This window comes from Seriola lalandi, unplaced genomic scaffold, assembly GCF_002814215.2.
Source record: "Seriola lalandi dorsalis isolate HSWRI2012SDOR001 ecotype SW California unplaced genomic scaffold, Sedor1 jcf7180002054684, whole genome shotgun sequence".
Classification (NCBI taxonomy): Eukaryota; Metazoa; Chordata; class Actinopteri; order Carangiformes; family Carangidae; genus Seriola; species Seriola lalandi.
In genome coordinates this window covers 1035446-1048980 of record NW_019525237.1, presented here as the reverse complement: position 1 = coordinate 1048980, position 13535 = coordinate 1035446, and the positions used below count along the sequence as shown (strand labels likewise).

The window sequence follows — 13535 nt, the reverse complement described above, 5'->3', positions numbered from 1 at the left end:
CTACAGGGAGTGGGTGATTGCTTCACACTCGGCTACAAAGCAGAGTAAATTACACCTGACTGATGTGGTATTTTTCCCTCTGGACAGGCCTAGAAGACAAATTGGGAAGTCCTTCTGATTTATGACCATTCGCAAGACCACGCTGATTGACAAAGGTTACTCTGTGCTGAGTGAAGAAAAACAACTCTTCGGCTTGACCAGCCCGATAGGATCTTTGTGGGTCGCTGTAAATCCACAGAGGGTGTCTGTTTATGTGACGCTAAAATATGAGAAACACCAAACATGACACAACACACCGAACACCTGTGTATTTGCTTCTAATATCTGCAAACCTGCAGGAGAAACTAGAAAGTTTCACAATTTGACTCAATAGCTTTTCTTTTCCACCCCTCTCTGTCCACCCTATTGCATTTGACTCCATCTTTCCACAAGAAATTGCTTTCCAGTAAAATAACATGCACTAACGAGATATAAAAACATTTGATGGCAACATGGCGGAACAGTATTTTGCAAGTAGCAACTTATCTTGTGGTCAGACAAGAAGCCAGCTGTATAAAAATGTGTTTTAAGGTATTAAATCTACAAGTTATTGCCTTCATAGATGTGTCTGCTCATACAGCAATAAGCTGTGGCACTTCCATAGCCGCAGGCTGTGTTTTCCTCAGAGCTCTGGCATCATTAACTTTGGCAGCTGCTTCACTGAAGTTATGACTAAAAAAGGAGGAAGCGAGACAAACACAAACAAGCTGGCATCACGGGCAAGAAATCCAATAAAGAAGGAACCCGATGTGCCCAAGTTATGTCATTTATAAGAAATTCAGGGAGGGAGATAGGGAGTTACCTCGCTGCCTGGATTACCTGGCTGGCACAGACGAGGGAGTGAAGGATGAGTGTGAGACAAAGAGGTGGAAAAACAGAGCGGAGGTATCCGTAATTACAGGGACAGGCAGAGACACAGTGAGGCGGTAATAGCACACAATAACTGACACATCTGATGTGCCAATGATAGTGTTCCTATCACAGCGGGACATTAGGCTGCAGCCTGGGGTTACCTCGGCACGGATACCGTAACCATGGATACGGGGCCCGGGGAGGCGGGAAACTTGCCCTGATGTCAACTACGAAAAAAATGAGCAAAAAATAAAACGTGAAAATTTTGTTTTCCAAACGTACTCCTGCGAAAAATGAAGGTAGTTCACCACATTGTCCCCACCCTTGAATGAAAAACCATGTATCTCACAAATGTGGTGACGGTGAAAAACATAAAGAATTTAAATTTCACTGGAGTAGCTAAAAATGCAAAGTCACACAGCTGATGACTACAGTATAGTCATAGCAACAGGGTGCTAGGATCTAGAAAATCTAATTTTTAAGACAATAAAAATGGTTGATTTCACTCATTTTGAAGCCAGTGATGTCATTTGTTTCTTCCACAAACATGGCCGCCATAGTTTGTCTTCTATTCTTAAAAATCTGCTAACATCAAAAGCTAACATTTCGTTGCTGTTCTAGTTTTGATGTCACGACTGCAAAAGTACAAAAAAGTGATGCCATTATATGTCTCAAAAGCTAACTAGCTAACTAGCTAGCTTGCTAACTCTTTTTCTAAGCTAGCAAGTGAAAGGAAAGCAAAGAAAGACAAAACATACTTCAGTGCCTCTGTAGGATTAGACAAACAGAGCTTTCGCCAAGCAGAGTTTAAGTTAACACTGCCTTGCTAAAGGTAAAGTTAAACAGGATATAAAAACTGCAGTGCACACATTTGTTTTGGTTTGGTTTACATTAGCTGCAGGGCAGATACATCAAGCTGCCACAAAGTGGGCAAATATCTTCACCTGCGCCTTTCCTACCCACAACAATGACATTAATGGGGACTCGGGTATGTAATTAACGTCTCGATTAAAGAACATTGATGATAATTAGAAAACCACTCAGCCACATACACGCACACCTTGTCCCAACAGGGTCGGCTGTTCAGACCAACACCACACAGTAAACTGACAAACAAAAGAAGATGTGTTCCCCTCTGCACAGGCATGCATATGATAATTGCAGTGAAGAGGCAAAATGTTTGACTTAAAGGGCTGATGTCGGCGTCTAATGCCAAAGTAATGATGTTGCAGAGGGGAAAAGTGGAGCATCAAAGGAAAGCAGGAATTGAACCTGTCAGGCTTCCTGACTTCAAAACAAATGGAAAGTCCTCAGAGGGGTAAAGTTGCCATGGTTTGTTTTAAAATTGGCATCAAGGTTTCTGTGGTTGGAAAATCACAATGAACCTGGCTCAAAGAAATGACACAAAAAAACTGAAACCTTGGACGCTGATTAGTGGGAATCACAGGTAACTAATAAACACGAAAAATAGTGGATGAATTGATTAGTCAACTGACGGAAACTGGATGATTGCCAGAAACAGAAAGAATCTGAAACTATTATAATCATGCAGTTGTTTAAAGTAGTTTTCTCAAAGCAATTTATATACCCAACTGTTGTATTTGCAGTTTGTAGATGAGCTAACAATGCTAACATCGCATTTTTATAACCACTGAGGTACAATGTACAATTATTTCACCTCAAAACTTTGACTCATAGAAGCACTAATAGATTTTTTTGGTAGCAACATTAGTATTCATTTCATATCTGTCCACCTCAAGAATTAAACTCGATATTCACACTCTTTATAGCTCAATTTTGGTCTCCACCAACTCCGGAGGGATATATCTGTCTCTCTTTAGCTGCCAAATGTTGCCAAATTTGTCCAAATTTAACACAGACATGAGGGGCTTTTGGGAGTGGAAGGGGCAACATTGAGGTGTCACAACAAGTGGGGAGTTTGAAAGGGACAAAATACACAAAATGAAGAAAGAAAAAGGAAAGAAAAATGAAAGCCAGAGGAGAAAACCCAACAAATGAGGAGAAGTAGATTGGAGGTCTAATCCCTCTGAAGTGCAAACAGCCCTGAGGGGAGCGATGGCATTAAGGAGAAGGGACCGGGCACGTCGAACAAGCTAAGACAGCACTCCCACCGAGCATCCAACCAGCCAAACACTTCCCCACCTCAGCTCCTGTCTCTTATACACATCTTCCTTCTCCCTCTAAATCTTCTGTGTTTTCGCGAGTGGCCGAAAAAGCAAAACACAAAAAGTGCGACGGACAAATCTGGAGAGCGGGGCGATGGAATGCGAAGCCGTCGGCGCAGTCACGAACCCCCGCTGCCTTTGTGCTCGGGCGACCTCTGACCTCTGGAGTTCACCGCGACCAATCGGGGGACAAACTGACAGCGTGCGGTTCGTCCGAAGAGAAGGTGGGGGTCTGATGTGTGAAAGTGGCCGTGCCAAGGCTCGGCAGATGGAAGCTGATGATGTGGTGACATGTGGCGAGACGGCTAAGAGTCTCTAAACAGCTGCCAAGACTCACACAGATCTCAATCACAGGTCTGATACAAGACCCTCAAAGTCACTGAGTAAAACAATACGAGAGAGTCAAATAAAGAGGAAAAGCAGATGACAAGTCAATCATCTTTAGAAGCTAAATCACTTCATCAGACGATCGATACACGGGGTCGTATCAATCCTTCCGCACGAGATGCTACATCGAACATAAGACTTTTCATGCCTTTTAACTGGAGCTGTCACAATATCAGATTTTCACTACATGATTATGACAACCAGAAGAGAGAGAGTCTATGACCCTGACTGTACAAAAACGAACAGAAAGATCAGTTACACCTAAAGGACAGAGAAAAGGCAACCAGATGAGGTGATAAACAAAAGATCCACACAGCCTAACATCTGCCACCACCATATTATCAAATGTCTATCGGTAACACAATCACTACAACCCTTGGATGGCTGGATGGATGGATGGATGGATGAATGGATGGATGGATGAATGGATGGATGAATGGATGGAAACACTGTTATCAATCAGAGTCCAACATCCAGATAAGAAGAAGTGAAAGGAAGGGCAGAAAGCAGCATCTGTCAACAGATGTTACGCCAACCCTCCTCTGTCACTCTATTGTTTTTGGATGCGTTCACAAACGTCTAATTGTTCTCAAGCATTACAAAGATTGCGTAACATTCCTCAGAGCCAGAGCCCCAGACAGGCCTGTGCAAGGCACCCGACTAATTATCATGAAGGTAAGTGTCATTCATGAGGACGGCTTTGTTTTAAGATGGAAAGCTCATAATGCTACTGTAACAGACTGAGGTACTAAATGTGTAATTCCTCAACCAACAAACAAGGAAACATGGAAGAATGAGGTGCGATGAATGTTTGATTATAAGCTGATATACTGCGGTAAACTTTCCAACATATAATACATCTAAAAGTATCTCAACCTAAATCAGCAAATGTCAGATTTTGCCACTGCCATCTTTGGGGATTGGACTCTTGGTTTGGACACCAAGCAATTTAAAGGTGTGACTTCGAGCTGAAGGAAATTGGGATGGGCATTTTTCATCATTTTCTCATGGTTTAAATAATAAATAAATAAATTAAGCAATTGATTAAAGTAATTGAGAAGCAAATCAATCATTAGCGGCAGTCCTAATAAGATGCTGAAAGGCATGCAAATCTGTTGAAGCCTCGTCCAAATGGGTGGCTGCTTCTAGAGAGTCACAGTTAGAGAATCTGAAAGAAGTCTCCCTACAGCTACTTTCGGACTGCCTGTGGTGCGTTCAAGTCTTCCAGGTGTATTTAACTGCAGTGCATTTACCCTGAACGTGTCTTTCTGCATAACTGATATTTGGTTGCACACATGGGAGTCCCCTGTCTTAGCTTTCTTTAGTCACACTGCTGTGGCAATAAATAGCCCCAAAGCCAGTGTGCCCTCTCACATAGCTCGGCGAGGGTATTTCCCCAAGGAAAACCAAGCTCAAGTTGTCTTTCATCCCACCTGCACTGCTAACGTACACAAACACAAGAGCGACATAGGTTTTTATGGGGATGCGGAAACATGCATCGGTGCATGCGAGCACCACACAGGTAGCAGAGCTTTAAGTGTGGGCGTGGGAGTGGAACAGCAGGGGCTTTTCAACGGTATGTTAAACCTAGTATGTGTGGTTTACAGGTTTCCTAATGCACTTTACTGACAAAGTATTTCAGCCTTCCTTGGTCGGTAAAAGTCGGGTCAAACTGGAGGGGGGAAAAAAAGCACGAGAGTTAGCAGGGACGAAAGTGAATGAACGGTAGCGGCCTTTTATCTATCACATTTCAAAACAACTTCAGAACCTTTTCATAAACTCGACTAATCTCCTCCTGACCCAGATCATCAGCGTTGACTCTTGATTTCAGGCAAAAGCCTTCGGGGAATGTGAACCACCGTTCAGTTGCTGCCATCGCTTAACATCCAGGAACATGCTGATATTTAAACCAACACCCCTCAAATATTTATTACCTGACAGTTCAGTCATAAATCATGTTTAATTAGGCTTGACAGCTTTCTCTGCGCTACAATCATGTGGTCAATTTATTTTTTTTTGCTTGTCACCTTCTTTTTTTTTTTTCTCTCAGGGCAAAAATTGAAAGAGTAACGCTTAATTGTGTTTTCTGAAACTTTATTTTCTAAGTCTTGTTATTGTTCATTTGTTGTCTTTTCTGGGCTTTATGATCATGTTAGAACAAGTTAGCTAACAGGAGCTCTAAAAACCTGCATTTTTATGGTTACATGAAGTGTGACAAAACTAAACTGACGTTATTTCTGCCCTGAAGGGAACATTTTTTAACCAACTCTCCGCTGTGCAACAGGGGGAGTTACAGAAATGAAGAAAATGAAGAAAATCCAGCAGCTAAGAAAAGGTGAAACTTTTAGCAGATGCGGAATATGCACGGCATGAATCAGAAGCACCTAAATACAACATCAACTAACAATTACTTTTATTATGAATTAATCTGCCAAACATGTTCTTGATGAATCTGTTCCATTTTGGATATAAAATGTCAAGAAAAATATGTAAATAATTATCTTAGCCCAAAGCACTATTCCACAAATTGCTTGTTTTATCCAAACAACCATCAAAAACCTAAACAAATTCAATTATGTGACAAAGAAAAGCAGTAAATCTTCACATACGGACAGGCAGGAGAAGTTAATGTTTGGTATTTTTGTTTTAAAATTGATTAAAATGAATAATGGGTTATTAAACTATTTTGCAATTAATGGTCAGTTTGATTAATCGACCAATCCTCTCAGCTCCTTCGCTGCATCTAAAGAAATACTAAGAGCAAGAAAGACAGAAAGGAATGGGCTGTGACACCACATGGAGGCTGGAGAGGTTGTGGGGACGACTGCTCACAAATCACACCATAAATCAGCCTGTAATGAATTGTCTGACTTGTGGAAGCAGCGGGGGCAAAAAGTGATAGGAAAGAGGGTTGTGAGGGGGTAATAATGTAACCACAAATCAAGCAGTGATCAAGTCGCCTCACTTAGCGTTTCTGGAATGTTTCAGCCTATAGCACCTGCGGGGAGTGGGAGATAGTCCGACAAGTCCTGCCAAGCTGTGGAGGAATTCAACGGGGGGGGTGGGGGGGGAGTAATATCGCCTCGATTCATGGTTTGTGTCCACAGATACAATGAAGTTGCATTAAACGACGGTACCAGTGGCATCTTTTAGTCCAAATTACTACAAATTACAGTTGAAACAATTAGTTAATCAACTGAACAGAAAATCCACCAATGACTAGTTTGACAGTCAATCAATAGCTTCTGTAATTTTTCAAGCATAAATGTCAAAAATGAAATCTGATGATTTTTAATGTTATACATGATACTTCACTTTGGGCTATGGGAAATTGTAATGATAACTTTCCACTGTGCTCTGACTGTTGTAACCAAAAGGATTCAATCAGTTTAACCTCTAGCCTCTACTTTACATCACAACAACTGACACAAATTAATGTGGACTCATTTGAGGTTTAGACTTCTCAAATGAGTTCTGGGGGCCAGCTATTGATCATATTGTCAAAACAATAAATGTGTGGAACAGTAAGAAAAACACACCCAAACATCTAAAACTGTATTACACGCATTCAACAATGGCTTAAACTTGCAAAATAAACTTGTTGTGGTCCTTTAAGGTTTGAATAATCAAACTTAAATTTGCAAATAGATCCATTCCTGCAACATATCCGAGAGGCCAAACCTCTTCAAAGTTTTCTTACTAGAAAATGTAAAGAGTGTAATGTAATGTAAAAACTGCCCAGGTTGTACAGAATCATTTGGTCCAACTTCTGACTCCCTCCTCTCCTTCCCGTCACGCCTCCTCCCCTCTCCTCACCATTCCTCCTCACCTGAGTGTGATGTTTCCCCTGTGCCAACAGCTGTGTCAGCCCTTACAGTAACTCTGGGTAAGCTCCTACAGATGCTCTTTCTGTATGTTCACTGAAGCATTTTTCTCAAAAATGACATTGCAGCATCACAAATCTGGAATCAGGCTAAAAATTTTTTTTTTAAAAAGACAGGGATACCTAAAAGAATTGTGGTGGTACGGGTTTGTGGTTGAGTACTAGAGATATAAATAAGGCTGAGTAATCCATAAAGATGCACATTTCCAAATTTACTTTAGTTTAATGTGGCTCGATACACATTTGTGTCCTTAGCTCTTACATCCTTGTAGCTAACACTGCTAGCTTTAGCATCATGACTAGCCAGCAAACTAGCAAACTAAACTAATGCTAACACACTGACTCCTACCCAAAACCAACGTTAGCTTCTTCTAGACATGCTAAGTAGACGGTAAACAGTAGCTAACACATACTGTGGTTAGCTAGCTAACAAGCTGAACACAAAACTAAACAATTTTTGTCCAAAATGGCAAAACCACATCTTTCCATTTCAGCGGCCAAGGCTGTGTTATAGATTTGGAGAAGAACATTTTTGAAAGAAACATTAAGGAGCTATTTGTAAGTTTAGCTATTGCTACATAGCTAACGTTAGCATCAACAACTGTTTACTTACCAGTCTAGAAGAATAATACTTAATCTCTTTACTCACCAAGAGCTGCCTCCAGAGGTGGAAAGTTGACTCTTGTTTTGCCTCTATTTCTACCATTCATTTTCTTCTACTAAAGTTAGCATGCTATCCAGCTAACCCCTGTCCCTCTTGTCACTTTCCAACACAGAGTCACTGTAGTGTTCAGTCTACCCTGAAGAAGTAGAGCTGCTCAGATACAAGAGGTTATAATACGTTAACATCTTATATTGTGAATGCAGCAATGGCTGAAGCTCTTGGTAAGACTGGTTAAGTAAACAGCTGCTAATGCTAACGCCGCTCCTTGTTTTTGTACTTGTTTTCCTTACGCTATCCCCTCATGCTAAAATGGAAACTCATTAGAATATACAATCTGTCTGTCGAAATACTAAAGATATTATAATAGACGATTTCTACAGCACTTATGAAGATAGAGGCCTATGACACTTTAAAATGGTGTCTGTATAAAGGTTTATAAAAGAAAGAGTCATAAGCAAACTTTTATTTTGATTTGGTTGCACGTTATGCTTCCTGCAAAGCCATCACTGTTTCATCTAGGATGCTACGCTATTTCCAGTGAGAGATAACCAAGTGGGTCTGTGTTTAGTCTCATCTGCCGATACTGATAAATAAAACTATTCGTCTGGTGTCAGTGTACAGCAGCACAGAAAGGTAATGAACTTTATAATCTGGTCCGGCCCGAAAACACACACTAACTCTGGGCTGGGCCGCTGCCGCACCACGGTGACAACCAAAGACACGGTTACCAAGGTTACAACGACCCCGACCACCCAATGAACTCATCTGTCACGCACTCAACCAAACACGCATATCCATCCACTCAGCCACCCACACGCGCACAACACAGGACAACGGGGAGGTGGGGAAGTGGGTGGAGGAGTCAATTCAAAGTCAATGCAGCTCCATCAGCTGAGTCCCATTGAGACGCAGGAAGCTTTTTGATGCCAATTCGCTTTAATGTTCCCAGTCAGCATCTCTGTCACAGCTGATGACGACCTCACTAGCATTTCCTGTCACTCAGCTGGTGAAGCAAGGCACTGACGCTGGCAGGGTTAATGGTTCAATTCCCTCTGCTAAGGCTTTTGGAAGGATTACAGTTGATTTTGTGCTTGAAAAATTGCATCCAACAAATATCCTGCACCGTCACACCATCAACTGCACTGTAGTAACTCTTCTCTTCTTCTGTTGTACATTTAGCTGCTGCTGCATGCTTCTTGTTTTTTACACTTCTGTGCCATATTGCTCCTTGCTTTCTTGTTCATTCAGTCATCAATGTCATGTGAAAACCATGTATCTCTAAAATGCTAACTTTTCATGTGCTGCTGCAGGAAACACGGTCCTGTTTTCAGCCTCTTTTTTCCCCCATAATCCAATTGGTTTTTAAACGCTTGTGGGTAAACTTTCAAATAACCATAATATACTGAGGAATAATATAAAATAAAAAAGGTTTAAAGAGTGAAATCTGCAAATGTATTGAACTAGCACTGCAGTACATGTGTCCCTCAGCTGAGGAATACTTGTATAGGTGTGGCTTCTTGCCCTAATAAATCTCCATATCCTAAATATTCAGCAGGGCGGGGTTTGGAGTGCAAATGACTGAGCGGGCCCACTCAAATATGAGCTGCCTTTTCACTCCCTCAGGCCACACATAAATACAGACATATCAGCCAAAGCTTTAGAAGAAAAACAAAAAAACATTATCCGGATAGTTAGAAGACATCTGGAATTTTAATTTCCGATCAAAATGGAGGGAAACATCTGACTGGAGTGTCCTTAAAGTTTTGTACAGTGACAAAAAAAATAATTCAGAGTTGTGTGTCTCCTCATGCGGCAGGCTGCAGACACCCACAACGTGACGCATGGAGGAGTTAAACCCATGAAAAAGACCGGTGCAGGGTGCAGGGTGTCTGCTGTGGACATCATGGGAATGAAAGTCGCTTTGCAGACACATCAGCATGTAATTTAAGCAACAAGAGGCTGCTGCTGTTTCAAACTGAGTGGCTTTCAGGCACAGTGAGCTCCCCATTTACTCGTATTAGACCAAGCTGCTGATTCACATGAACCATTTACGTGCATGAAAAGTGTCTTCTCCAGCAATTAGACGGTCACAATGCATAACAACACATTTAAAAAAAAAAAAAAAAAAACTTTCAGCTTGGTAGTTTGCATCCACGCTATAAATAAACCGAGTGAAGAGTCGTGCACTTCACCTGAAGGAGGGTAATAGTAAACAAATGGGACTTACTCCGTGCGCAGATCCCACCGCCAAGGCGACTGCTACGACACAAATCCTGCCAAGAAAATAAACATTTTCGTTAGTGTGTTTTTCTCCAGCAGGTAAACTGCGCCGGATTTGGCCTCATATGCAGCCCAGAGCCGCAGCGGGAGCTTCCCGAACCCGAAAATTAAACTTTGGAGAAATCAGATTTTTAAGAGGAGGGGGGGGGGGAATGCTTACAGGAATTTCATTTTTTGATCCGACTGGCAGAGAGGGAACCGTAGGTCGAGACTCGATCCCCCTTGTCTTCACCAGCAAAGCACTTCAAACGCGCACATCGACAGCTCCAAAAAAAAACCCCGTCATCTACCCGGAGACACACACAGGGAAAGAAGGAGATAAAGTAGTCCCACCGCCACACACACACAAACCTCCACTGTCAACACACACACACACACACACACACCTCCGAGTATTAAAACACAACCCCTTCGCTTTCTGGGTGATTTTCTTTTCATAATATGAGAGCTTATCCAACTCACCAAAGTTGCAGCGGTGAAGTCGCTGCTGCGCTCTCCGGGCTGTTGCGCTTCAACTCAGCAGCGCAACACAGCAGAAGGGGAGGAGGGGCCAACACATGTCATTCATGCCTCCGTACCTTTGGCTATACAGCAGCAGGTTTTTAGCCATGCACACAGACACCAGAACCTCTGCTCACTGCTCGGTTCCTGCAGAGGAGACACATGCAGTCCCGAGCAGTGTTGAGTCTCCAATCCCAGTTTTCATCCATGAAAAGTAAAAATAAATAAATAAATAAATTATTCACTGGAAATAACTTTATGTTCATAATACTCAATTATGATACACTTCCTTTACTGATTTTCATGTGAAATCAATATAAAATCAATAAAAAGTGAATGTAAAGAAATTTTGTGCAACATTAGCACCAATATAATCAATAAATGAATCCTGCCAATCTCTATAGAGATTAAACAATAACTTTTATTTAATCTGCATGATATTTATGTGGGATGTCATGAGTTTACAATGAAAGTTTTTCCTCTGAGGTCACAAACATGGCTACTGCAAGTCATCTTGGCTTTGTGTTGTGGGGGTCATGTCTATTTTAAGTAAATAAAATTAAAAAGCTTTGCCTGAACTATACTCTGTCCTGATCTCCACTCTGAACATGGCGCAGACACTGAGTTACTCAAGTTGCAAACAGTCCTCTTTTAGCTCGTTAATGTTCTATTTTAGTTCAACACGATCAGAGTGAGGCTTCACCGCTGTTAATCACAACAGGTTCATTCTTCTGATGAGAGATTTTAGCTAAAATGACGCTCATGTTGCTGCTCCAGCTGCATGTGGACTCTAAGACGAAGGCAAACTGTCATCTCCCCGTAGCTCGTTTCCAAGGATCCTACCTGGGGCCTCTTTAGTTTCGCACCTTGTCATATAATTTGCAAAACAGGAGAAAACTTTGCACATCTACTTAGTGACTCAGGTGCGTAGGAAGAGGTTGAGTGGATCCAAAGTGGCAATCAAAAAAATACTGCACACTGTCTTACTTGCAGCAAGCGATTCATTGCAACATTTCGGCCAAAGACCTTCATCAGGCTCAATCAGGCGTTGTATAATTTGCAGACACATTGTTTATTTTCATTGCTGCCTAAATAGCTATACTCCCAGTTCTTACCCTGACCCTAAACTCAACGCCTCGTAGAAATGTCTCAAAACTTTCCTCAAACTAAGCCAACAATGACTCCTCAGGGTGACTCACAAACAGCATGAGCTGCATGAAAGTATCAGACAGATACAACATTTTCTCAACTCATAAGGTGGAAGAAAAGTAATATGCAAAGCTTGGTCTCCACAGTTAAGACGTGACAAACGGAGATGTGCATGTGTCCCGTTTGATCAATAATCACACAAAATACAAAAATGTGAAGGAGAACACAATGAATCCTATCAGCCATAATCCTGTGTTGTCACATCCCTTCCTTATCAGTGGGAATGGAACCGTTAACCCTGCTAGCGTCAGTGACAAACGGAGATGTGCATGTGTCACATTCGATCAATATTCACACACAAACAAATATGTGAAGGAGAAGACAATGAAGCCTGATTCTTATTTCCATTGTACTTCTTGATTTAAAGATTTCATGATGCAATCGTCGAGACGACTGAGCAACATCGTACCATCAGCAAAGCAAAACTAATTTTATTGGTGATAATATAAGTATTTATTGTGTTAATAAATACTTATATCACCAATAAAATCACAGTCAAACATCCCAAAAAGTTTTTAAGTATTATGGACAGTTACAGTTTCGTTTGCATGGTAAGTGTACGCTCTCATGATTTTGGTTAGGCCACTGTTTGACCTTTTATTTTTACTTTACTGGTTAAGTACTTTTAATATACAAAAGCAACTTATTGCAGTTCCTGGTACCACAGAGACTAAAACTAACAGATACCCATGCACAAGTTGGCATCACTTGAGTTCTCCCAACCTGTGATGTTACTGGGTCTAACACTGCCACCTGAGGTTTTAATATATGGTCTGTAACTGGCTGTGAATGCAATAAAACAAGCGTCTACATCCAATAGACATGATCCATGATCAGAAACCAGGATGTAATCGAATTTTTAGATAATACTTCACATTAAAAGTTTCATAATGAAGTTTTAGTTTCATTGCAAGAAGAAAATCTGCACCTGAAGTGTCTTTATATCACTTTCATTTGTGTTTGAGGAGGTTTTGATGATCTCATCCATAAACTGTTGGTTGATTAGTCACTGACTGTCTCTTGACTCCATATCAGCAGCTGTGAGTAAGTTCACCCCGTTTAAAAGAGTGCAACAGTAAAATGAGAAGGAGAAGATGATGCACTTCATTTACAAAGAAAAAAAAAAGAGTTAATTTCACTCTCTTCCATTCTGCCAGCAGCATCCCTCTGTCAGGAGTCAAAAGTGACTATTTGACCTTTAATAATCTGCCAGGAATGCAACGTGTTCGGGCGTATAGAAAATGTCAAATAAAGGTTTAATGCCAAACCTTTTTTGTGCAGCCTCAGGCGCTGGGTAGGATTGGATAGGCACGCAGGAGGAAGGCCATATCCATCCGCCGTTGCGGAGGTCCTAACATTATTCACTTCTCTTTAAATGGAAGAGGAAATTTAAAACAACTGAAACAAATCGCCCACAGGACTGAAGTTACAAGCGTTCATCGTCTGTTTGGTGCCGCGTTTTTACGCGCAAATTATCCTGAAACTTTATTTTAGATTAATTGTCTGCCGTGGTGTAGGTGCACGGGGGCAGATA

At 41.4% G+C, this 13535-nt stretch overlaps 1 protein-coding gene across 3 annotated transcripts in view; it reads right to left on the bottom strand.

Moving 5' to 3' along the window:
• col4a6 (collagen, type IV, alpha 6) overlaps positions 1-10837 on the bottom strand; it is a 111545-nt gene extending 100708 nt beyond the window's left edge. For all 3 annotated transcript variants that reach the window (XM_087178336.1, XM_087178337.1, XM_023422692.2), the window contains exons 1-3: positions 10754-10837; positions 10452-10577; positions 10239-10284 (exon numbers count right to left, since the gene is read on the bottom strand). In XM_087178336.1, the coding sequence (XP_087034462.1) occupies positions 10239-10284; positions 10452-10462 (57 nt within the window). In that variant the 5' untranslated portion in view covers positions 10463-10577; positions 10754-10837. The remainder of the gene's footprint in view (positions 1-10238; positions 10285-10451; positions 10578-10753) is intronic.
• Positions 10838-13535: the final 2698 nt, after the last annotated feature.